Source organism: Onychomys torridus, chromosome 5, assembly GCF_903995425.1.
Source record: "Onychomys torridus chromosome 5, mOncTor1.1, whole genome shotgun sequence".
Classification (NCBI taxonomy): domain Eukaryota; kingdom Metazoa; phylum Chordata; class Mammalia; order Rodentia; family Cricetidae; genus Onychomys; species Onychomys torridus.
Window position 1 is genome coordinate 122,697,573 of NC_050447.1, and position 26,458 is coordinate 122,724,030.

The 26,458-nt window shown below is 50.0% G+C and overlaps 1 protein-coding gene across 3 annotated transcripts in view; it reads right to left on the reverse strand.

Moving 5' to 3' along the window:
• Nucleotides 1-3,440: 3,440 nt before the first annotated feature.
• Nucleotides 3,441-26,458, reverse strand: part of Fgd3 (FYVE, RhoGEF and PH domain containing 3) — a 61,021-nt gene continuing 38,003 nt past the window's right edge. For all 3 annotated transcript variants that reach the window (XM_036188095.1, XM_036188096.1, XM_036188097.1), the window contains exons 7-18: nucleotides 26,149-26,287; nucleotides 25,520-25,578; nucleotides 23,851-23,997; nucleotides 21,454-21,546; nucleotides 19,519-19,598; nucleotides 17,498-17,528; nucleotides 16,830-16,937; nucleotides 15,499-15,561; nucleotides 9,663-9,785; nucleotides 6,544-6,684; nucleotides 4,987-5,127; nucleotides 3,441-4,373 (exon numbers count right to left, since the gene is read on the reverse strand). In XM_036188095.1, coding sequence (XP_036043988.1) covers nucleotides 4,122-4,373; nucleotides 4,987-5,127; nucleotides 6,544-6,684; nucleotides 9,663-9,785; nucleotides 15,499-15,561; nucleotides 16,830-16,937; nucleotides 17,498-17,528; nucleotides 19,519-19,598; nucleotides 21,454-21,546; nucleotides 23,851-23,997; nucleotides 25,520-25,578; nucleotides 26,149-26,287 — 1,377 coding nt within the window. In that variant the 3' untranslated portion in view covers nucleotides 3,441-4,121. The remainder of the gene's footprint in view (nucleotides 4,374-4,986; nucleotides 5,128-6,543; nucleotides 6,685-9,662; nucleotides 9,786-15,498; nucleotides 15,562-16,829; nucleotides 16,938-17,497; nucleotides 17,529-19,518; nucleotides 19,599-21,453; nucleotides 21,547-23,850; nucleotides 23,998-25,519; nucleotides 25,579-26,148; nucleotides 26,288-26,458) is intronic.

Here is a 26,458-nt window from a genome sequence, read left to right on the forward strand (position 1 = left end):
TGAGGGTGGCACTATCCCACAACATGGGGTCCAGGACTGAAAAAAAAAAAAAAGTCAAGCTGAGCAAGCAGCAGTGCTCATTGCTCTGTTGCCTGACTATAGATGCCATGTGACCAGCTGCCCCATGCTCCTGATGCCACGCCTCCCCTACCCTGGAGGACCCTATCCTCTCACTGCTTTTGAGCAAAGGAAAAAGTAAATGATACAGAACATTGGTACCAAGGAGCAGGGCTATTCTGGGAGAAACCTGACCATGTGGTTCTCGGGCCTTTAGAATGAGCGGGCCAGAGGAAAGGGAATGACGGAATTCAGAGCTGCAGGCTAGGAAAGCCCTAGAATTCTCCTGTAAATAGAGCTTACTGGGCCGTTCTGGTGGGAGTTTAGAGGACCAGAATGCGGAGAGAAGCTGTGAGCGCCTAGCTCATGAAGTTTTAGAGGGAACAAGGACTCCATGGGAACTGGGCTACAGGTCATGTGTGTGATATTCTGACAAGGAATTGTCTGAAGTCTGTCCATGTTCCAAAAACTTGAGCGAGGCTGAATTCAAAGGTAGTAGACTAATTTGCTTGGTGGAGGATGATTCAAGACAGGATAGCATTCAGCCTGTGGTCACTGTTCACTCTTCTAAGTCTACAGTAAACAAAGCAGAAAGTGGAGCAGGAAAGTATGAAAAGTGTGCAGCTTAGTGAGCAAAAGAGTGTGAGGGAGTGTAAAGTCCATTGGAGGCCTTGCTGTGAATGTAGCTGTCACTGTTAAAGATATTAATGCACTTAAAAAGAAACCTCAGCTCATCACCAGGGCAATGGGGAAGGCACCCTGACCTCAACAGCCCACCCGTGGAAGGCTGCAACTTGTAGACCACAAATCCATTTGAAAGGAGAGAGCCTGACCTGTGAATGCCACTGAGGTTTCCTGCTTGAAAACAAACCTAGAGAAGTGTCTCCTCTGATTAGATCACCCTGGTACAGACAGCCACCACAGCGAGGGTAGAGAGGAGCCAGAAGTAGAACTTAGTGCTGGTTGTAGGCATGTAAGATGCAAGAGCTTCAGCGTTTGGGAGGCTTGCACTAACGTCCTAGAAAGCAGCTGTGGACAGACAATGTGTGGTGTGGTCAGACTCTCTTCAAAGAGATTTGAAAGACCACTGTGTGAAACTGTGAAGGCAGAGCCTAGATGTTGAAGATGCCAGAACTATGAGACACCTCTTGAGGAAAGCTGCAGGAATGGGGTGGAACTGAACGAAAAGACAAGCTATGTGGGCTGCAGGAAGCAGAAGTGGAGAGGAGGGGATACCCAGGGCTGTGGGAGCCTGGATGATGCCACTGTGCCATGTGCTGGATCATGACTTGGTGTTTAGCTTGCTGGGTTATAGCTTTGCTTTGCCTCAATCTTACTCAGTTGTGCCTCTAATCCTCAGTTTTAGAGACTTGTTTTATTTGTGCACATGTGTTTTCACATGCATGTGGGTACCTACAGAGGCCAAGAGAGGGCATCAGATCCCCTGGAGCTGAAGCTACAGGCAACCGTGAACCACCTGATAGGGTGCTGGAAACTGAACTGTGGTCGTCTGTAAGAGCAGCGAGTGCTTTTAGCTGTTGAGTCTCCTTTCCCATCCTTACTTTTGGAATGGGAACACTTATTCTGTACCACTGCATATTACAAGTATGGAACTTGTAGTTTTCTTTTTATTTCACAGGGCCTTGAAGTTAAGAGATTGCCTGAGACTCAGCAGAGACTCTGTGCTTATACCTTGGGAAAAAAGTTTGAAACTGGGAAGAGTTTGCAAATGCTTTGTGAAATGAGCATAAGGCTTCCAAGGGTGGAATGTTAAGGTTTAAAAGTGATGGCTTTGAGTGTCAAATTGACAAGGGGTGGACTTGTGATGGTTGGTGTTGCCAACCTGTTAGGACTCAGAATCACTAAGATGACAAAATTCTGGCCACATCATTAGGGTGTTTCCAGAAAGGTTTAATTGAGAAGATAAAACCCACCCCGAATGTGAACAGCAATATTCCACAGCTTAGGAATAAATACAAAGGAGAAAGTGGGTAGGACCCCAGTGTTCATCCCTTTCTGCTCTCTCCTGCAGCCTGTTTTCCTCAACACGACAGACTGTACCCTCAAACTGTGAGCCCTTTCTTCTGTAAGGTGCTTGCTCATCTAATATGTTGTCACAGAAACAAGAAAAGTAACTGCTCAGGTAGCACCAGGGCCCCCCAAACTGCAAGCTGACTAGTCCACATCCTGGGGGCAGGATCCACAGAGGCATCCTCCTCAGGCTCTGGTTCTTCAGAGGATAGGCACTTGGAATCCTGGAACTGCAAAGGCCAGAATGTCTGTGAGCAGGAGGAAGCAGCAGAGGATGAGCAGAGCCTGAAGGCTGTGTCCATCTGGAATGTCCTCCACGCAGTGTGCTGAGCCCAGGAAGGCGCCTCCTTCAATTGGTTTTCCACCTGGACCACTCACCACTGCCCCATCCAGAACTGGGCAAGGACTTCACTGCATTCCCTTTCCCTGAAAGGCCCTAGCCTCGTTCCTCCAAGTGTGCAAGTGTTCTGTTTGCTTTGCTGTTTCCTCAGGGTGAAGTGGGACCATTCGGCTCAGCATGGTGAGTGCAAAGCAGAGGACCAGGTGTTTGCAAGCAATCCCCAGGCAGCCATGCCCAGGCCAGCTGTGTTCTGACACTTCACCTGTACCCTTGTGTCCTGTCCATCTCACCCTGCCCCATACTTCTTACCTCTGCCCCTTCCACTCACTTCTGCTCCAACCCACTTTATTTTTACCCCATCCTACCTTACCTGAGCCCCCATCTCACCTGAGACCCCACCTCATCCAAGCTTCCCAGTGTTCCCTATAACCAGCACCCATTTCTGGCTCTGCATCCCCTCACCTCACCAGGTAGTTGCCCTTACGCCTGCCCAGCTGTCCCCACACAGTGCTGTGCTGATGCTAGAGTGCTGGAATCCTGCGGGACCAAAACTCTATCACTGTTCTCTAAATTTCCTACTCCTCCAGAGGCAACAACACCCTGAACCCCATGACCTTTGTTACAACCCCACAACTTGACTGCTAGCGTCCTCATCCTGCCCTATGGCTTAGCTGCTCACCCATTCCCTACAGCATCTGGGATACAGAACTGCTCTCCCAGACAAGAGTGTGGTCTGTGCCATTTTGTCACTTTTACCCACCATCCCTCTGCTAGCTACCTGGCTTGAGGGGAATCTTGTGAAGAGTGGATTTGAAGTCCTGAGACTGATGGCCAGCATTTCTTTATACTGAAGGTCACTTGCTGATGGCCAGCATTTCTTTTTTTTTTTTTCTTTTCTTTTTTTTTTTCTTTTTGGTTTTTCGAGACAGGGTTTCTCTGTGTAGCTTTGGGCCTTTTTCCTGGAACTCACTTGGTAGCCCAGGCTGGCCTCGAACTCACAGAGATCCGCCTGGCTCTGCCTCCTGCGTGCTGGGATTAAAGGCGTGCACCACCGCGCGACTTCAGCATTTCTTTATTCTGGCAAGCATGGCACATGCCCCTAGAGGAGCCAGTCTGAAATCTCATAAACCTGCCTGCCACACAGGGGTGAGGGCTGGCCTCCCCACAGTCTCTGAGTGTGGCTTATGGGAATGGTAGGATAAGAAGGCCCTCACTCCTTTCCCTTCAAGGGCTCAGCAGGAACAGTAAGTGGATGAGCAATGCTTGAGGAGAGAGCAGAGTGCAGGAGTGGAGGTCAGAGGAGTGGCCATGGTCCAGCTCCCACAGTGCAAAGATGGACAAAGGCCAGGTCAGACATCTCTGCCTTTCCCAGAGTGACATCACATCAGGCTAGACATGATCACAGCTGGGCGGTGGCCCCCTGGCCTCCTTGTGCCTTTGAGGGCTGAGATGACATTTGCTTTGTAGTGGCCATTCTCCTCTGCTCTGACCACAATGCTGGGGCTGGAGCCAGAAGCCCAACTCGTGTCTCAGACTTGTGGAGTGATCTTGGGCCCACTGCTACTCTTCTCTGGGCCATCAGTCCAGCCTCAGTGGTCCCAGGAAGTCCTTCATTCCTTCATGTGACTTCTAAAGTAGCCCAAAAAGAACACAGGCCACACACAATAATGGAAAGGACAGTAGGAGGCTCTGCTCATGGAGTGTCGATGCTTGTCGAGGCTTGGGGCTGCGAGGCACCTGGTCTGTCCCCAGCTGTGTCCCCACAGGCAGCAGTGCTCAGAACTTCCAGCCAACACTGCTGCAGCTGTGTTGAGGGGGCGCTCAGCCACCAGGTCTGTGGGCCCCAATGCAGCTTCCACACACACCCTGCCTCCAGCCCCTCCGCAGGGTCGGGCACCGTTACAGTACAGCCGGAGAGAGGGATGGTGTGCAGCAGTCTGCCAGCCTGCAGGAAAGACAGAGGGTCAGTGGGGCCTCCAGCTTACACCGGTGACCACCCAAGCAGGTCATCATGCCCAGGCCCACATAATGCAGCCTGTCACCAGGACAACAGGCTACCAGACAGGCTTTCAGGTGGCTGGGAGGAGGTTTTGCCCATTTCAACAGACCTCCCCAGATCCATGGCTTCCCTCAGAACCCCTGTCCCAGGTAGGTGAGGCAGGACAACTCCTGTGACTTAGCAATGGGAGTTGAGGGTAGCAGGACAGGGCTCAGCAGTGCCCAGATGCATCTGCCTGAGACGTCTGAATGAAGGAAGGGGTGAGTGAATGAACACATGTGGGGAGGAGGGTCCAGCCTCTGCGTCCCTTGACTATGTCTGCTCCCACTCTGTCTGTCTTCAGGATTTTGACATTACAGGAACCCGTCTTCCATGAGAGGGGAGCAGAGGGTTATTCTGGGCATTGGGAGAAGTTGAGGCCCAGGTCACATGACTGGAGAGGTCAAAGAAGTGGCCCAGACCTGCTGTGGACACTTCAGGCTTGAGGCTGTGCACTGTGGTAGCAGAGTACATCTCAGAGCACATAGCCCTGGGCATGAATAAGGACAGGACCACATACCTGGCTGCCTGCCAGCAGGTCTAGCACCTGAGGATCTGACTCAGGGATGTCTGCCCACACTTCACGCCAGGTTGTACCGTTTTCTGACAGACGCAGGGTGCTGCAGAGCAGGCTGGGCCGAGGTTCCACAGAGGGAGGCTTCTGGAGACAGAACAATAGGTTGGTAGTAGTCTCACCTGTAGTGTCTCTGTGTCACCTGAGGAGTCTGGGCCTGGCCCAGGGCCCGTGTTTGGAAGGAGGTGACCACAGAGACATGGCTAAGGCCTGGATACAGGCTGAGGCAGTTTTATATGGTTCTAAGGGTCACTGGAGGCCCGTGGGTGGGTGCATGTGGTCTCAAGCAGGGTTTAGAGCCGCGCCCTCTTAGGAGACCATTCCTAAGAGGTTAGGACAACATTAACGTACCAAGGGGAAGCCAGGCATGGTGCTTATAATCTCAGCACTCAGGAGGCTGAGGCAGGAGGATTGTAAGTCTCAGGCTGGCCTGGGCTACATAAACAAACAAACAAACAAATAAATGGAGGAAGTTCAATAGTAAGTACAAGAGTATGGGTCACAGGGTGAATGAACCAAACACATTATACCCTCCACCCTACACAAACTATATACCCCCACTCACCACATACATACATATTTTCCATGTCACACATGTGTGCACACACACCTCACACACACCTCCTATAGACCCTGCTTCCTTTCTGATGTGTTTTAGTGCTACCATGGAAACAAGACCCCTGAGCCACATGAACATGGTTCTGACACCTCTTGTTGGAGATGGTCCGCCCAAGACCCAGTGCCCCTCCAAGGCCTTTGGCCACATCCTCAGGACTCCCAGAATGCATCTCCAGATTGAGAGTGCAGAGTGAAGGCAGATCAGCAGGTGGGGCCAGAGCCTCACCTTCAAGGCCACTGTAGCCTCAGTCCTTAACGGTCTTATGCCCTTGGCTTCCTAGACACATCTACCAGCCAGGGTGGCAGGAGCTTTGACAGTTGCTCACCCTAGCCCTCTTGGACCATCCCACACCATCTTTGGGAGGGAGATTGACATTTGAGAGAACTCCCAAGAGACCACAATGGCACCCATCAAGTGGAGGCAAAGGAGAATGTATTTTTCCTGGAAAACAAAGGCTTTCTTTTCAGAGATGTGCAGCTACCCCATAAAAGGGGCTGTGTCCTTTAAGAAGAAAGGCTGGGAAATAGCAGCCACAGGAAGAAGAGGTAGTAACAGAGGAGGAACTAGCACCCAACCCCCCATCATTACCCACCAGCAGCACATCCAAGGCTCTACCTGCCCTAAGGTGAAGGAGCTGCTCCATAACCTCAATGCCTATATTTGGGGGCAGTTTCATGCTGCACCTCCAATCAGGCCCAGAGTGGAGCTGACATGTTTTCATCTAATTCCTAGGTGCGAGCGGTTCCCATGCCCTGGCCCTAACTAGTCCTGAGAAGTCTTTAGACACGCACACACTCCAAGCATCTTTCCCTGATTACAGGGCTGTGCACCACACTGAGATGCCCTCTGCATCCGTCCTGGTCCCAGGAACCAGGGATACCCACCTCTGCATTCTGTTTGAGCTCAGTGGGAGTCTCAGAGCTAGGGCTTGCAGGGACCAAGGGCTCTTCCAAGAAACATTCTCGGCAGACACGGCTTTGCTTACTGTTCTCAGCCTTGAACTCGGAGCACTTCCTACAAATGACCTGCAAGACAAGAGGGTGCCTTTGACCATGCATGCATCCTGAGCAGATGAGGAGGAAAGGCCTGTAGAGGGAGGGGCAATGCTTGTCCTGGGATGCTGGGAGCCACATCCAAGGGCAGAGAGTGACTTTAGTCTCCCTAGCCCAGGACCTGTTTGCCGCACAAGGACCACCCAGAGTTCAGAAGCCCTGTATGTAAGAAGAGCATAGCCTACTCACATAAGAAGACCCAAGACACTGCCATCAAGAAAATGCACATCAAAATCATGGGGGTATGGCTCAGTCAGTAGAGTGTTTGCTGTGTAAGCATGAGGACCTGAGTTCAGATCTCCATGGCCCATGTAAAAGCTGGGTGTAGTGGCTTGCCTCTAACTGTCCCAGTGCTGAGGAGACAGAGATGGGCAGGTGCTTGGAGCTCACTGGCCAGCCAGCCTAGCTGAACTGATTAGCTCTGGATTCAACGGGAGACCCTGGACCCCATCCCTCCCCACTCCCTGGCAGACCTCTCTGCTCCTTAGAGCGTCATTCCAAGCTATCCTTTCTCTCTTCTGCCTTGGTCTCCCTTCCTCTGCTGAATCTTTCTCCAAGCATGAGTTTCGTTCATCTTAGCACCACCATACCTTCTTTTAGCACTTGTTCTTTCCTTTGTCCTGGCTATTTTTATGCCTTTGGCTGGTATTGCCTGGGTCACACCAACCTTGGCTTTCTTGTGGCCAAGTGCAAGGATTATTTGGTCTGAACATATTCAAGTCTTTGAAACATGGGCATTTTCCTGGATGCTCACCCCTCTCTGAATGGCCTCTGGTACCTCCTGACTCCATTTTTGTTTTGTTTTGTTTTTTCAAGACAGGGTTTCTCTGTGTAGCTTTATGCCTTTCCTGGAACTCGCTTTGTAGACCAGGCTAGCCTCAAACTCACAGATATCCACCTGGCTCTGCCTCCCAAGTGCTGGGATTAAAGGCGTGCGCCACTACTGCCCAGCCTGACTCCATTTTTTAACTGGACAATCCCATGCAGGTAGTACCCTGGAACATACTGGCCCTCCCCACACTGCACATTAGCCAGCCAGCCTGGGATCTTTCTTCACTTCAACTGCAGCCCAGGTTCTGGGTAAAGCATCCTTCATAACTCTTCCATTCTGTTTTGTTTTGTTTTGAGACAGGGTTTCTTTGTATAACCCTGGCTATCCTGGAACTTACTCTATAGACCAGGCTGGCCTTGAACTCACAAAGATCTGCCTGCCTCTGCCTCCCAAGTGCTGAGATTAAAGGCATATGCCACCACCGCCTCACCCATTCCTCTTTTAATAGAGATCACAGATTCCAATTGTCTCCCAGGTGCTCCTACCTCAGATGCAATCACTGCAACCCACTGCAAATCTGCCAGGAACACCATGTTCCTCCTGATCTTGGTAATGTCTTTAAGCCCATGCACTTGGACAGGAACCCCTGCCTATAGGCTATCTTGTGCTCTCCAAATTCCTCTTCTACTCATCCATTCACCCATCCAACCTCCTCTCCATCTACTATGCTTTCACCATCCACTTATCAACCCACCCATCCATACCTGTCCATCTATTCATCTGCCATTCATCTGTCAACTTACCCATCCACTCATCCAACCACCCATTCATCTATCCATCTGCCCTCCTAACAGGCATTCACCATCCATTGACCATCCATCTACCATCTCTCTGTCAATCTACCATCCTATCTACTCATCCATTATCTAGATATTTATCCACCATCCACTGTACACCCACCACCTGCCCATTCATCCATCTACCCACCCACCTATTATCTATCTATCTACCTACCTACCTATCTACCTATCATCCAAAGATTCATTCTTTTATTCCTCCCTTTCCCCACCTCAGCCCACATGGTAAAATTTTATGAAAAGTGAAATCAGAGAACACCAGTTTTCACATCCTCTGAATAAACAACTTTAAGCAAGTCTGTCTGTCTGTCTGTCTCTCTCTCTCTCCATCTCCTTCTGCTTCCACTCCTCCCCCACATGCAACTTTGATATCTCAGTCTAAAAATTCTTAAACCATCAGTTCCTTCTTCAAGGATACTTTGAAGTTCAGTATTAATTAATGGCTCAGTTGCTCATTCTCAGGAGCATGGGCCTTGGGGTGGAGTGAGTAGGATTGGAGCTGGTATATCTGGGAGACACCAGTCAGTGGTGGCCCCTAATTGCATGACCCCATCAGACCTTCCTCACCATTGGAGCACTCCCATCAGGGCCAAGCCCTCCACCTTCTCCTGCCTCCTCGACACCTTCCATGAGGAAGCTATCATCACCTCTCTCTCACAGGACTCTACATCTTACTCACTCCCAGTTGGGGCACTGAGGATCCAAGCCTAGCAGTTTTACAGTTGGAAGGAATGTTGTAAGACATCAGAGCTGCCCAGAAATTAGCTTTTACTTTAGAGGTTCACACTCAAGGACATCTATATGTAGGGGACAGTGTTCTGGGTTAAATGTGAAATGTCCCCCATAGGCTCCTATGTGAGAACACTCAGTGTCTGGTGCTGTTTTGGAAGTGTAGAAAACATTGTTAGAGGAAGTGAGTCACTAGGGGAAGGATAGGGCCTAATGTTTGATAGCCCATCCCCACTTCCTGTCCACTTCCTGTTTTCTGAGTACAGCTACAACATGACCAGGTACTTCATACCCCTGATTGCCATGCCTTCCCTGAGACCATGGATTGTGTGCCCTCCAACCATGAGCTAAAATAAAGCCTTCTAGTGAGTCGGTTTCTGCCAGGTATCACATGTTACAGCAATGAGAAAAGTTATACAGGATCTGGAGGAGCCCACCAGCTGTGCACATGATGACTCCCAAGAAGTACATACCACCCATGTTAGTAGTACATGCCAGTCATGGGTGCTGCCCACCCGTTAGAACCTGTGAAGATTCCGTGAGGCCAGTGAGGTCCACCTGGCCCAATCCACTCCCCTTTGTCCCATGCTCACCTGGCCACACAGCTTGCAGCGATACCTCCTCTTGGTGATGGAGTTGAAGGTCTCACCACAGCTCTTACATCCGGGCTTCTCTTTATCACGTCTTGTTTTAGAGGACAACTTTGTGGACTCGATCTACAAGGAGGCAAGTGACCATCATCAGCTTCGGAGTGTGAGCACATGATGACCCACTGTGGGTATGGTTGTGGGTGTGTGGGTAGCTAAGGATTCTGTGAGTGGCCATCCCCAGAGCAAAAGTGGACATTGTAGACGGGGACAAGCAGAGCTAAAGCAGCCCTTCCCCCGGGGATCACCCCAGTGTATCATGCATCACAGCACACACTGCCTGAAGTAAGGTTCCAGGAGGTCAAGACAGTGGCTTTATCTGGTGTGTTTGAGAAAATATTGTGAAGCCAAGTGGAGGAAAGTGGTGTGGACGGGAGTCTACACAGATAGCACCTGCTGCCAGAGCTTGGGGTGTCCTTGACTGCATCCCAGAGGGATCATGTGACCCCTAGATCCTGAGGGTCATTCTTCACCCTGTCACATGCCTAGTCTGTGTTGAACACTTGGGGATAGGCACACCATATGCATAAACATACATGTGCATCCACATGTCTGTGTGCCAGTCCTGCAGAAACAGGTCATGTGAGGAAAACACGTCAGCTGAGGCTGTGTTCAGACTTGACCTCTTGCTGTGTCTCCTGCAGCGCTGCCTCCTGCCATTTTATGAGGACAAAGATGGAAGACAGTCTTGACCTCCTCCCTCTATAATGTACCTTGTTCTCAGGTCCACTGTCAAGGCTTGGTGCCCAGTCGGTGGCGGGCAGCCATTCCAGACCTGACATACAAAACCCTCACTCCCAAGGGCTCTGAGTCTTCCTGCACCTGGAACTGTACCCCTCACCTAGCCTCAGGACCCCCCATATATAAGACTTTCCCATGTGGCCTCCTTTCAGGACTGCTGAAGGGTCCAAGTGTTCATTGAGACAGGGAGGGTGGGGGGCCTAAGGCAGGAACGAAGCAGCTGAAAGAAGACAGAGGTACAGAAGGATCAGGTCTGCTGTAGCCCTGAAGCCGCCACCTTCTACACATTTAGAATGTCCATGCTTCTATGTTTCCTGTGAGGAATCTAAATGTCAAGGTGCTGGGAATAATTGGTGACTAAACAGCCCTGAAATATGGTGGCTTTTGGGGACCTCAGGTAGAACCCCTAACTGTTAGTCCTACAAGGTAGTTGAGAATGCAGGAGGCTCTGGGGTCACCGGGATATGCTAGTGGGGGCACTTAGGGATGGAGGAAAGGCTGAGGTGAGCTGGGTTGTGACCAGAACTCAGGCCCTGGGACCAATGGGGTTTAGACAAGGGAAGCTCCTGAGGCAAAGAGTTTAAGATGTTGGGACTTAGTAGATCAGATGACAGAAGCCCCTCAGCTGCTGCTGCTGCTGCTTCTTTTTCTTCTTCTTCTCCTTCTCCTTCTTCTTCTCCTTCTCCTTCTTCTTCTCCTTCTCCTTCTCCTTCTTCTTCTTCTTCTTCTTCTTCTTCTTCTTCTTCCTCTTCCTCTTCCTCCTCCTCCTCCTTCTCCTCCTCTTCCTCCTCCTCTTCTTCTTCTTCTTCTTGTTTTTTTTTGAGACAGAGTTTCTCTGTGTAGTTTTGATGCCTATCCTGGATCTCACCTCCATAGACTAGGCTGTCCTCGAACTCACAGAGATCTGGCTCTGCCTCCCAAGTGCTGGGATTAAAGGTATGCACCACCGCCACCTAGCTGTCTCTCAGCTTCTTTCATCTAGTAAGCATCACCTGACCAAGACAGGGCTGCCAATCTGGGTGCTCAGTCAGACAGGAGCTTTAGCCCCATATGGATCCCATGATGCTGAGGTCCACTGTGGCCCACCCTTCATGGGACTTGATCTCCAACCATGCCATCCACAACACAAGAGGCCTGGTTGAATTGATGATCACAGGAGATCAGGTAGCCAAGGCATGATAACACCCATGTATATAGCCAAGGACAGGTCTCCCAACCAAGTATACTTGCTTCATGGATGAGATCATCAGGCAGGGCTGACCAAAGGGCCTGGACCAGACTTCCTGTCCAAGTGGTGCATGACAGGAAGTCTAGGTTCAAGACTACCAGGAAGAACCTGGCAAAGCAGCTCCAGCCAAAAGCATCTACAACACCAACCCAGAAACTGTTCTCCACTGAGGGTCAACAGAGTGATTTCCTCAGTGTTCCTGCTTTGGAAGCTTAGTTTGGTAGCTAAAGGGACCTCCCAGTAAGACAGATGTGAGCCCTAGTCAGCAGCCTATATCAAGTAATAAGATGACCTAGCAGTCCATTTGGACACAGGCTAAGGATCTCAGGTCCTGTTGGAAGTCATTCCAAGAGAAGGGACGAGGACATTCCAAGCCTGGCCCCTCTGCTCCTCTAATGGCAATTCTGTTCTGGAGGCCAATGGCAGATACAGAATAGGCCTTATTGAGAAAAGGCAATTCCAGTATCACAGAGACACTATTGCCTTGTGGGTCAGTGCTTCGACGACATCTTGGATAGGTCTATGTCACTCAGAGTAGGTCTGGAGCTCTGGGGGCAGGGGAAGACTTTCCGATTGTGATGTGTGATGTGTGATGTGTGATGTGTGATGTGTGTGTGTGTGTGTGTGTGTGTGTGTGTGTGTGTGTGTTTCTGTTAAGAGCAACTGGACTTTTACTCTTAACAGAATGAGGAAGTCTTTGAATTCTGCAAGGGTGCTTGCAAAACTTCCTGGATGGGGTTTGGCTTCTCTTAGGAAAGAGGGGCTGACAGAGGATGTACATCAGAAGACACCTAGGCACAGGACACAAGCCCAGGACATTGAAGAGATTTGTTTTCCTCTCCAAACATGCCAAGAAGTGGCATAAATCTGGCACCCATAGCCAAAACACTTCTGATTGAAAATTGCTTTTTAGTATCTTGTAGGTTTCCTCTATGGTATACCCTAACATGTTGTTCAGTGCAGATCCACAGATGTTTCTGAACCATCCTGAGCTCACCAAAATCTCAGCTCAGCTCTGCTCAGGGAAGGAGTCAAGGGGAAAGTGCATGGCTATACTCTACTGGAGTATCTGCTGTTGTGGACCTGTTTGTTGGAGGAAGGGGTGGCCTCTGCTTGGCTTAGTGAGGAGAAGGGACAAGGACATCAGAATTGGACATTGTGCTGCTGTGGGATGAATGTTGTGAACCTGTAAAAGGCTCTGTTCTGGGGCAGAAGCAGGAAAAGCAAGTGGGACAGACGAGGTATCAAGTATGGCCGTGGTGCCAGCAGATGTGGTGACCACGTCCTGATCCAGGCAGGTCCTGGGTATGGCTTGAGGCCTTGACTCCGAGGCTCCCAGCTGTCCCTTCCCAATCAAAGGACATGAGTAGCTAGCAAGAACAGCCTGTATTAGGTACCCTAGAGCTTTCCCATCTCTCTTTCTCAGAAGGCAGTAAGGCTGGAGTAGGCAACACTTACCCACGGCTTCAATCCAGAGCCAACTCTACTTCCTTCCAGCTGCATCCTCCTAATCTTGGCACTGACCCCCCACTTAGCCCCAGCTGTGAGACATCTCGCAAGCACCACTGCTAACGTCCTCAGGGGCAGTCCCAGGCACCACTGTTCCTATAAACCTCTGCCTGCCTGCAACTCCTGGAGGCTAATGGTTCCCTTTCCAGGGCCTGTGGGCTTAGCCCTAGAGATTGCATGAACAAACAATTGGTGAATTTCCTGGGCCTGGATGCCTTAGGCATCAGCTGGTCACCAGAAATACCTCCACAAGCCCACCCCAGGACTGAGGACTGGACAGTACAGGAACAGAGTCCAAGGCATCATTAGAGAGATGGTCATGGATAGCTATCCAGGCCAAAAGATGTGCAGCTGGCTTGGAGGCATTTCAGACTATGAGTTCATGAACCGCTGAGCCTGGCTTGACCAGGTGACCATGCATCCCTCTGGAAGCTCAACTGTGGTGCAGCCACATAACCACAAGCTTCAGGAAAGAGACTAACAGGATTGCATGGCTCTGGGTAAGGCCAACCTCACACTTGAGCGTACACACACACACACACACACACACACACACACACACACACACTAACTACTCAGAAGGTTGACACTAGGTTAGGTGGTATGAGAATGAGAAGTATTTATCAGGAACCCTGGCACAAGCCATGGGGCTTCCTGGAGGTAGGCAGAGCTGATAGTGGGTACAAAGGCCCGAGGCCTGGTGGAGCCAGGGGAGGCCAGAACATGGCTAGTGAGCAGCAGGAAGCAGGAACAGGCAGATTAGTGCAGGAAGCCACTGGGGGTGTCTAGATTTTGTTTGTTTCCCCCATGCCTGCATGCAACATATTCAGATTTCCTGACTTCCAGTTTCAACAGAGCTCGACCTTGGTGTGCCTCTCTGCTCTGGGAGGCCAGACAGCAGCAACATTTCAACAAGGGACTCTCTCCTCTTATCCAGTTCCTTTTTATTTCAGGGTCTGCCATGTTCTTTCCGCATCATACCTCTGAGATGTTTCAGCCCTCCCTCAAGCCTCACAAGCGTTCTCAGGTTGCCTGACAAACGGCTAGCATGAGCTCACATCTGTGGGGCTTGGGGAAGCTGTGGTCACACGGAAGGGGAGCAGCAGTATTCAGGCCCACCTTGACAGGCCACGGCTCCATACTGTCTGTGCACTGGACTCACTGTTCTCTATCCAAGGCGGCTCCTCCCACACCTGTCCCTCACCTGCTTCAAGGTAACTCACCTGACTGACCTGAGCCAATGTCCTCCTCTTTATGGGGACAAAATCCCAGCAATCATAACCTAACAAGGTCATATTCTCAGAGCTCTAGGGCCGAGTCACCAGCTGTTCTGAGCCCCAGCCAGGTAGCTCTTTCCTGTCTTCAGTGCAAGGAGATCCGGCCTATGCATGAGCAACTAAGAGATGGAGACAGGTAAAAGAAACAGAGAGAGAGAGACAGTGGGAAAGAGAGGCTCAGAGGCAGAATGAGAGACAGATAAAGGGGGAGGTAAAGAGCAGGCACACTGGAGGGGGAGGTAGGTGTGCAGGAGAGAACAAGGGACTGTGCCCTGTGGTAGTGTCAAGGGGCCCAGGGAAGAGCCCATGTCTGGGATGGGCTGGAGACACCTTACCAGACACTCCCCTAACCCATCGGGACCCAGCAGATGCCGGGCAGAATCATACTCCAGGCTACAAGGGAAGCTATGGCCCAGAGTTGTCCCAACTGCTGTTGTCACGGCTGTTTGGGACTGTCAAGCCCCAAAGTGATGATGTGGCTCAGTTGTTGGTACTCGATCCACAGCAAATGTGTGTGTGCCTCAGCCTATCACACATCCCCAAATTAAAATAAAGACCCCCCCCCCCTCCAAGTTTCCACGGTCAGTCCCTAGCAGACAGGCACAGGAGCCCAGCTGCCTGTTCCTGAGAACACAACGGGAGAGAGATGGGGAGTTCACAGCTCCCAGAAAACCTGCTCGGTATGAGGGACAAACCTGTCTTCACATCATTGTCATAGGGAGCTGGCTCTTCTTTACTACACGTATTGTAGAGGTGAAATTTACACACTGCAAGCTCGTAAGTATCCACACAGAGATCAAATGTACACAGAGTGGTATAATGTCTACCAACAGGCTCCCCATAGCCTCCACCTCTGGTACTTAGGTCACCAGTACCTTGCCTCAGGCACAGCCTCACATCTGCACACTCTGGCCCTGAGAACACAGGAGAGGGCAAACTGACTCTGAGATCCTCACCCTCCAGGATCCTTGGTCTGACCCCTCCCCCACCTCCCACTCCTGCTAATCCCTGGGTGTCAGTCACTCACCCCTGCAGTACCCCCATTGCTGTCGGCTACCCCTGCAGTTTCCACAGAGCTGGCGCTCATGATCTGAAAGAGAACAGAGATCAGTGTGAAGCAGTTTCCCAGTCACATGGCATGCCCCCTGTAGCGGAAGACATTTCCTCCACCTAACACCTCTATGCATCGAGGGGCAGTGTATATGAGACAACTGATCTCGTAAATGCTGGGACTCTAGGAGCCACACCTTCCCTGAACTGAAGACTGAAGACACCTGGGTGTCAGCAGGTGAGGCTGACTTGGCCCACCCTAATCCTGATACTGAAAAATCACATGTTGTGGAAGGGATGAGGTGGTCCCTGAGGATGCTCTCCTCATCCTTGTGGTGTGTGAAGAGAGTCTGCAGACTTTCTAATGCTCCAGGCCAGCTGCCTATGACAGCCTGCTCTGTACCCTTTGTCTCTAAGTCATTGCCCTCCAACAGCTAACAGGCTCCTTCCTTCAAAGAGTGCTAACTTGTCCTCAAAAATATATCCAAGAAAAATGGGAGCAGATTTGATGCAAGTACATAAGGAACAGGCAGACCCTGAGGGCATGAGGTCAGCCAGTTGGAGGTGGGTAGACTGAGGAGTTAGGATTGACCAGCTCTTCCCTCCAGATGCACGGGGTAAGTGTGGGCAAAGCAGCCCATGAAGGTGGAGGGAGGGAGTGCAGGAGGGGCCTCTTCCCAGGAGTCTATGCTGCAACCTCCAGTGCAGCCTCTAGGGCTGTCCTCCCACATCCGGTCTGCTCTCTCTAATTCTGGGGAAGCCCCAACCTGAGGGATGGCCATCCCTACTCCCTGCTCTGTCACGTCTTCTTAGTGTACCTCTGGGGCCACTCCAAGGGGATGGGGAACCATATACCCCTGGTTCTGCTGGCAGAGGGCTTTGAGCTGACACCTCAGGGGCCCAGGGGAATTTGGGAAGAAAACATAAGCACAAAAAGACATCCACTAGCTGTTCCAGGTGGAGTGTGTAAGAAGGGCACCATGACCTGAGGGTGTTTGTACCACTGAAGTAGCCTGGGAATGTCACTGAACTTCTGATGCTCAATTCCACAGGAGGAAGATAAGGCCCCTTGATGCTCTAGCTGCCTTGCTGAAGGCATGGAGATGTCCATCTAGCACTAAAGGAGCAGTTCCTCCACAGGGACCCTCACCTGCAAGGCAGCAGGTCCAACAGGTTGCAGCTGTACTTGATGAGTACCCGGGCAAGCAGGGAAATGGGTGTCCATGCTATCTGTATAATACCTCTAGGCCTCACTCCCTGGCCAAGAGCTGAGTCCCACTTCCCCCTGACAACAGGCTGCTGACTCACAGGCTGGTCTGGGGACAGGCTGGGTTCCTCATCCAGGCTACAGGCACCGCTGAAGGCTCTGAAGGTCTCACTCTTCTGTCTGTGCTTCTCCACAGTGGCCTGAATAACCTGGACACACAGCAAAGCCGAAGGGCTGTCAGAGACCCAGGGAAGGATGCTAGGGCTCAGGGTCCAGGTGTCCACAGAGCACCCTGATCATCTTATCCTGATCGATGACTCATGCCTTGGAGCCAGTAAGACCAAAGAGACTGGCTCCGGAAAGACAAGACCTAGCCTGAGGTCCCTCCTGGCCCTTTCTGGTTCCTTACTTATGGAGAAGGGGCTGAAATAAATAGACTGAAGTAAATAGACTGAAAGGCTTGTGTATCTGAAAACATATACAGAGGCACCCCATGGCCACTGCCTCCCTTCAGACATGAGGACAGGCAGTGCTAGTATTAGGAAAGAGTTCCTGGGTCATGTGGTCCAACATGAAACGACCATACTACAATAGCGTGAGGTGTGAGCCATACGTGGTGATGCATGTCTGAAACCCTCAGGAGGGTTGAGGGTTTGAGGCCAGTGTTGTCCCCTAATGAAACCTATCCCCCAAACACAAGGGCATTTGCTGAGCAGGCCCCAGGCTCTAGGACAGGGAGCAAAGATAGAACAAACTTGAGAAGCTTCACCTGAATCCATTCTCTCTTCTCCTCTTCTGTCCTACAAAGACAAAATCAGTATTTTATCAGTCCATCCCACGGGTACCCGCTGTGTGCCTACCTAGCCACTCACTGCCTTGTAACTGCAACTCAAGGCTGGAAAGGTCGTTTCAGTGTTCAGAACATATGTGGCCTGGTGGGCCAGGCTCATCTTGCAGACCAGCAGCTCCCTGGACTCTGGACAAAGCTCTTATGCCATAGGTGGAGTGTGACAGACTGGGTTTCTAGGGGGAGCTCGAGCTTGGCCTTGGAGGACAGTGTGACCCAATAGAGCAGACATCCCACACGATGATGGGTAGTTCTCCCTCAGAGGTACTTCTCACAGAGGCAGCAATGTGTGTGCACAAAAGCCCAAGTATGGGGACTCTGTTCTCAGCACGATTTGCTGAGATGGGACTCAGACTGTCAACATGGGACCCTGGTGATGATTTAAAAAAAAAAAATCATTAGTTTATTTACGTTTTTTTGTGTCTCTGTGTGGGTGTCAGTGCCACCTACGGAGGTTTAGAGGAAAACTTGCAGGGGTTGGCTTTTTCTTTCTGCCATGCAGGTCCCACCAGGAGGGATGGCACTCAGGTCATCAGGCTTGGCAGTGGTGCTTTACCCTACCTAAGTCATCTCATGGTGCCAGTTGAGGATATTGATGGGGATTGTGCTATTATGGAAGAATGTATAAGATTATAGAGTGAATCCTGACACATTAACTGAAAAGAGCAAGATGAAGGACTGGTGTCCTGGTGTTTTGTCAAGCTGACACAAGGTGGAGTTATCTAGGAAGAGGAACGTCAGTAGAGGGAATGCCTCCATCAGATGTTGTCTTTGGGGGCACTTTCTCCATTATGTCTGATGTGGGAGGGTCCAGCATACTGTGGGTGGTGTCACCCCTCTGCAGGCAACCCTGAGTCATATAAGAAAGCAAGCTGAGCAAGCAAGCCGTGGGGAGCAAGCTGGTAAGCAGGTTCCTCTATTTCAGTTCCTGCCCTGACTTCCTTCAGTGGTGGACAGACTTGGGAGTGTAAGTGAAATAAACCCTTTTCTCAGTAAGCTGATTTTAGTCAGAGTGCTTTATCACAGCAATAGAAACCCTAACCAAGGGGCTGGAGAGATGGCTCGGCGGTTAAGAACACTGCTGCTCTTCCACAGGACCCAGGTTCAATTCCCAGCACCCACATGGCAGCTCACAACAGTCTGTAACTCCAGTTCCAAGGGATCTGGCACCCTCACACAGACATGCATTCAGGCAAAACACCAATGCTCACAAAAATAAAAATAAATAAGTCTTTAAAAAAAAGAAAGAAAGAAAGAAAGAAACCCTAACCAAGACACATGCTATTTGTTATAGCCACCATTGAGTGTGTGTGTGTGTGTGTGTGTGTGTGTGTGTGTGTGTGTATACACGTGTTCATTTGTGTAGAGGACAGAGGTTGGTATTGTGTATCTATCCACCTAATTTTTTTTTTCCAGACAGGGTTTCTCTGTGTAGCTTTGGAGCCTCTCCTGGAACTTGCTCTATAGACCAGGCTGGCCTTGAACTCACAGAAATCTGCCAGCCTCTGCTCCTGGGTGCTGGGATTAAAGGTGTGCACCACCACCACTTGGCTTCCACCTTACTTTTTGATACAGGACTTCTTACTGAACTGGAGCTCATTAATTCCACTAGGGTGAGCTAGAGAGCAAGCCTGGAGGAGCTGCCTGTCTCTGCCTCCACAGGACTGGGATTAGAGACACGTTTACTGTGTCTGGCTTTTTATGTGAGTACTAGGAATCCAAACTCAGGTCCTCATGCCATGTGGCAAGCATTTTACCCTCTGAGATATCTTCCCATCTTTAATTTTAAAATACACACACACACACACACACACACACACACACACACACACAATGTAAGCCAATAAAAACATATGGAAAGATGATCTCATTCAGTAAAAGAAGCCATCTGCTACAATCTCAGGTCAAAGATGTTCGTATAGCCGCAGATGCTAGTTCCATACCGAGTCTGAAGCTCCAGGGACCTTTTTCTTCCTGTTATGATGAATGTGCGTGCTGCATTTGGTTTCACAATATCTTGCACCTGCAAGGAACAAGAACACAGAACATGGCAACTGAATGCAAGTTGTCATTTTTGCTGTTCCTTAACATAGACCCGTGTTCTCTGATTCAGAGGCTTTTGTTTTATTTATTTTTCCTGTGAAAGTGTCAGGGTGACCCCATGGGCTCTCAGATCTACAAGATGGGGATGCTGAAGCTCACGGGGAGGGCAGACCATTGGTCTTGCCCACACTGAGCTGGGCCTCAGTCTCTGTGTTTAGACAGCTGCTGGTGAATATACCTGTCCATCAGGCCTCCTTTAGCAGTTGTTTGTCCCCGGCAGCCCTGGCCAAGCCTTTCCCTTCCAGCATGTGAGGCTTTAGGCCCCAGCACAGCTGCACCCCCTTGGGAGGGTGCAAACCTTAGAAGATCCTTGCCTCTGTCCCTCCGGAGGTGCTTGGCCTGCATAGGCAGGTGCACTATGAGTTTAAAGGAGTACACCCAGACAGAGTGGATGGAGTAGCGTCATTCCTTGGAGGCCTCAGATTTCACCCTCTTCAGCAGCAGAAAACCACAGAACACAGTTGCTGCTGGCAGCTCTTGGGCTGATCTCTGTAAGAGCCCCTGACCTCAGTCAGCCAGCCGGATGCACCACAGATATGCAGACCTGGACCCAGCCAGAAACCTCTGGACTTTCCCACTACATGTTGAAAATGGTATTAACATATAAAAGCCACTAAAACAGGACTGGTTTTTAAAGACTTATTTATGTGTGTGTCTGTGTGCCATTATGTACCCATGTACAGGTATCTGAGGAGAACAGAGGGTGTGCCCTTATGTACCCATGTACAGGTGTCCGAGGAGAACAGAGGGAGAAATTGGATACCCTGGAGCTAGAGTTACAGGCAATTGTGAGCCATTCCATTTGGGTGCTGGAAACTGATGTTGGGTCTTTTGAAAGACGAGACTACTGAGTCATCTCTCCAGCCCCAGGACCGATTTCTCACAGAGCAACACTGCAAAAGTGTTTTCTTCTAACTATGGAAGAAGCAAGTTTTTTCTGTGGCTAGTCACAGCTTGTAATTATTTCTTTTCTTTTCTTTTTAAAGATTTATTTATTAAGTATACAGTTTTCTGTCTGCATGTATCCCTGCAGGCCAAAAGTGGGCACCAAATCTCATTACAGATGGTTGTGAGCCACCATGTGGTTGCTGGGAATTGAACTCAGGACCTTTGGAAGAGCAGCCAGTGCTCTTAACCTCTGAGCCATCTCTACAACCATTGTAATTATTTCTTAACACAGATCCAGAGCGTTCCAAGGGAATTTCTATGGAGTGGGTAGCTGTTTAATCAAATCTTTGCTTTTTCAGATAGTTAGATTCATTTAATTAGAAAATAATTTTGGAGCAATTATTAATTCAAATCTCTCTAAGTGGCAGATAGAATCCATATCAGCCCTAAATGTAATGACTTTTGGATCAAGGCAAGAAAGACTTTGAGACAGTTCAGGGAATGAGACAACTTGTGGCCTGGGGTACAGGCCAGGCAAGTAGGCCACAATCCATTCTGAATTCATGACTTGAGTTTCACTTCTGGATCTGTAATTGGGGTCCTGAGTCCTGTCCTCACAAAATGATAGCCTATCTTATATCTCTGTGACCCCCATGGCTGTGAACTATAGTTCCAGTTTCCTGCCCCCTTCAGGATGAGACCATCAGGGACCTGACAGGAAGTAGAATCCAAGACCATGGAAAACACTGCCCACAAAGCTAGTATACCAGGACCAAGATGCTATCTCAGAAACTCCTGGGTCACAGAAGTGACTATCAAAGCCTAGCATCCCCATCCCTGTTTGTACCCCCTCCAGGGCATAAGACGGGAGGTAGGGACCTACCCACCTGGAGATCAGAGATGTCCATTTTCTCCCGTACACTGAACTTCTGGCCCATGAGCCTTAGTTTGGGTACACAGTAGAGCATCACATTGTTGAACTGCAAGAAAGATGACATGGGAGAGATAGTTACAGGGAGCCCCTCACAGGGGCCAATATAAGTATTCGTTAATGACTTAAAGTAATATATATTTTATATATAATATGTAAGTGTATATCTATTTATTTAAAGATGCACACATGCCTCTAAGTAAGAGGACCAAGTAGATGCCATAACAGGCTGCTCAGTCTTCTCTTAGAGACCAAGCCTCAATTTCAGTTTCCTGAGACTGAGCAAACAGTTTCTGAGGAAGAGCCATGAACAAAGGACAATCAATTTCCAACACCCCTGACAGCAAGGATGAGGAGACCTGGTACATGCAGTATCAGGCCCGAGCCAGCCCCCACAGTCAGCGCATACTAGGCCAGCCAGCCTGAGCCACAACAGCTCAAAATGATAATCAAATAAGGACAAAGCCTGGGACTTGTCCAGGCCTGCCCCAAAATAGAAAAACTACAGCCCTAATCATTATCTGACTAGCCCTAGCCATTAGAATGTACTAATATGATTGCTACTTGCTAAAGCCAATTATAGGTACAATGACCTGATTGCCTTAGCTATGCTTAAAAGGAGCCTGAGAGCTCCTCTCGGGTCGTTGCTCTCTTGCCTTTGTGTGGGATGGACAGCCCCAGCATGCTGGTAATAAATGCTCTTGCTGATTGCCCACATGGATGGTGGTCTTTTATGGGACTTCTCCAGGACCCTAACATTAAGTACAACATTCAAAAGGCAGATTCTGAGCCTATAATGGACAGCAATGACCACGCTAAATACCAGAGACTAACAAACAAAAAGCCCAGCTTCAGGAAAGGGTTACTTCTTTTGGAGTTGTTGGCCAGTGAGGTCCCATAAACCCCCACACAGTAAAGGCTCCTGCCAATGCTCTTGGCTCCCAAAAAAAACTTGATGGTAAGACTCTACTGCTGAAAACACACATACTTGAGTCACGGAACATGGAGAAATGAAGTCAGGACTGGCCTGGAAGCTTCGTTCCTACTGGATAGCTTCTTTTTTTTTTTTTTTTTTTTTGGAGCAGAGGATCGAACCCAGGGCCTTGCACTTGCTAGGCAAATGCTCTACCACTGAGCTAAATCCCCAACACCCTGGATAGCTTCTATAGTGCTAAAAATGCTATGCCAGAGGAGAGACATAAGCATCAATCAAAGCCAGCTGAGAACCCTGTGAGCTACAATAACAACTGGCCCAGCAAGACATGCCCACTGGTACAATAGTGGCATGAATGTCATGGGAGTAACCAGTTGCTTTCCGATTGGATTTAAGGCCCATTCCACAAGATGAAACCCATACCTTGTGTATTAGCCAATAACCCGTGGCTAGATATGTCACAGGCCTTAGGTTAAAAAAAAATGAAACTTTCAAAGACACAGCTACCAATTCAAGAACAGATGCAGGGCTGAGGGCAAAAGGCAGTGTGATAGGGTGCTTGCCTAGCAAATGTAATGCCGTAGGAAGAAGCAAGAAGAAAGAGGAAGACTGGGAGGAAGGAGAGGAGGAAGAGGTGGTGGGGAGAAGAGAAGCAGCTACAGAAAAATGGAAAAAAGAACCATGTCTCTTCCTATGTCAGGTGCTTGAGTGGATCCCTCATCATAACTCCTTTCTGTCTTTTCTCTTCCCTGTAAACCAGAGTTTGGTTCTGGGACAGTTGGGATCTTGATGTTTGGCTACAAGTCTTTACATTTCTGGTTTCTGGAGACTTTTTTTTTTTTGGTTTTTCAAGTTAGGGTTTCTCTGTGTAGCTTTGCGCCTTTCCTGGAACTCACTCTGTAGCCCAGGCTGGCCTTGAACTCACAGAGATCCGCCTGCCTCTGCCTCCCGAGTACTGGGATTGCCACCACTGCCTGGCAAACATTTGAGTTCTTTCTTTCTTTCTTTATTTTATGTAAATGGTACTCTATCTGCATATACATATTTATGCCAGAAGAGGGCATCAGATCCCATTATAGATGGCTATGAGCCACCATGTGATTGCTGGGAATTGAACTCAGGACCTCTGGAAGAGTTGCTAATGCTCTTAACCGCTGAGACATCTCTCCAACCCTTCTGGAGACTCTTTAATTGTAACTGAGATAGATTAAAGAAAACAGAAATGCTGGATATAAGGGACATCAATATTAGATGCTTGTGGAAACCATGGGGGAGCCAATGACAGTAGATAGCCCAGCAAACTATCATGGGAGGCCACAGAAGAACCTCCTCCTTGGGCTTCTAAGTCTTGCTGGTACTGCCCAGAGCCTGGGAAGGCAGATGGGGGAGTTCTGTAGCTGGGATGTCAGCCTGACTCACCAAGAAGAGGTGTCGGTCCTGAGTGGTGCCATTCTTGGCTGACAATTTCTGGATGTTGCCCTCCTTGATCAGCTCATTGGCTGGGTTGACGATGTCCTCTTCCCCACCCAGCTGCTCGTACACCTCCAGGAGCTTATGCATTTTCTCCTGCAAGAGACAGGAAGCTCAGGACAAAGGCCTAGGGAACTGCTTTGGACCCAGAGGTGAGCAAAGCCATGCTCTGCAACTGCCACCCAGAGTCTGTTGTAGCAATGAAATGGCTGCCAGTGAAAAGGGAAGGAAACACAGGATGACATTTGGGCTGAATATTAAAGGGTGACTAGAAACTCATCGTCCAGAGAAATAAATCACAAACCTCTGTTGCTATGTACCAGAAACTGTTCTACACCATCCACATTTTGATTATTTAATTCTGACACAAATTCTATAAGCTGAGTAGCATTGTTATCCCCAATTTTCAGACAAGGAAATTGAGGAATGCAGGAGTCAGTTGAGTGGCTATTGACCCAGACTAGGCCCATCTACCTATCACATTCCTCAGGCCTGGTTGGGAAGTCACAATGCACAGAGGTACAATGGGGACAAGGTTAACAGCTCATGGCTCTAGCTCCTGGTTAGAATTCAATACTATTCGAAGTAGAATCAATCCTGTAGGGACTTAGACAATACCAACAAGGGCTGGGTCAGGACCTGTTGGCCTCAGATGTCCTGTCCTTGGACTTGTAACTCCTATCTGTGTACCTAGAAGTGGCAGGTCAGGCTGGCCCTTCTATCTCTTGTATGGACACTATAGATGGTAGTGGATCAAACAGCACAGGGTGCCTGGGACCCTGGAGGGCAGGGAAGAACCTATGACCTTGCAGGAGCTGGCGGGTATATAGAAGAATCAGGTGAAGTCATGGCCTGTCCTGGCTTGCATTGGGAAGATGGGTGTGGCGGTTTGAATGTAATTGCCTCCCCCACTTCCCCATAAGCTCATACAGAGTGGCACTATTAGGAGGTGTGGCCTTGTTGGAGTAGGTGTGGCCTTGTTGGAGTAGGTGTGGCCTTGTTGGAGTAGGTGTGGCCTTGTTGGAGTAGGTGTGGCCTTGTTGGAGTAGGTGTGGCCTTGTTGGAGTAGGTGTGGCCTTGTTGGAGTAGGTGTGGCCTTGTTGGAGTGGGTGTGGCTTTGTTGGAGTGGGTGTGGCCTTGTTGGAGGAAGTACATCACTAGGGGGGAGGGGGGGCGGGCATTGAGGTCTCTTCTGCTCAAACTTTGTTCAGTTTAACACTGAGACTTCTGATCAAGATGTAGCCCCCACCATGTCTGTCTGCACACATGGTGGCCATGCTCCCCACCATGATGATAATGGACTGAACCTCTGAAATTGTAAGTGAGCCCCAATTAAATGTTTTCCTTATAAGAGTTGACGTGGTCATGGTGTCTCTTCACAGCAACAGAAACCCTAAGACAGTGGACATAGGCCTACCTGGTTTGCACAGGGAGAGGCTGAGCACGCACTTGGTATTACTAGGGGGTGCTAGGATGCGTACCTGAAACGTCCTGGGGAGACTGGGTATATATGTGCTCACTGATGGGGCCCACCGGGAATCAGGGGTAAAGGTGCTTCTTACATGGCTCCCCCCCCCCCCCGCATAAGCTTCACATCCTCACTGCAGTCTCAACTCACCATCTTCCGAATGGCAGCATTGGAATGGTCAGCGGCTGTGGAGATGAGCTCCAGGGACCCTGAATAAGGAGAACTGATGAGCCTGGGCACGTGGTAACTTCACAAGTTCTGGCTGGAGAGGCTGACACTGAAAATGGAGGCGTGGCTTCCAGTGGGAGGCCTTGTTCTTACACTTGGCCCTGCTCAGGGTGCCCAGACTGCTCCAGAGGGCTGGCCCAGAAGACACAAAGCCCAGAGCCACTTGCTGAGCCTGCTGGGATGAACACAAGTGGGACCCTTGACTCTCTGCACCGTCCCCAGTCCTGTGCTGCCCACCAGTTGCACTGGTCATGACTCTTGAGATAAGAATGCCCTCACTATGGGACCCGGTGCTCTGAATGGAGCCAGTGCTTGGCAATGTCTTCCCCAGAGACAGCATCCTTTCATGTGACAGGAAAGACTGAATCACTTTGCTGCTAGTTCTCTCTCTCTCTCTCTCTCTCTCTCTCTCTCTCTCTGTCTCTCTCTCTGATGGATTAGATATACACATATCCCTCCCCCGCCGCCTCTGCCTTTCTCTGTGTGTCTCAGCCCAGGCTTCTCAGCCTCCTCCACGGTTCCCCCTCAGCCTCGCAGCCACCTCCACTTACTCTCAGCATCCTTCCGGTCCGGGGCATCCCTGGGGAGTCTCTTCAGGTAGTCTTTGAGCAGCAGCTCATAGCGGGGGACCCTCTGCACGGGCTCCAGCATGTGATGCTGCAGCGTCAAGTTCCCGCACACCTCTTGCTTCTGGGGAACAGAGAACACACACTGGGTCAGCAGTCTAGCCCCCGCTTCTGGTACCACAGGCCCTAGAGGCTCCCTGGAGCTGCCTGCTCTTCAAGACACAGTTGGCACAGACCACACTTTATAGCTAGAGAAACTGAGGCTTGCAGTGCCCCATGATGGAAGGAGAACTGG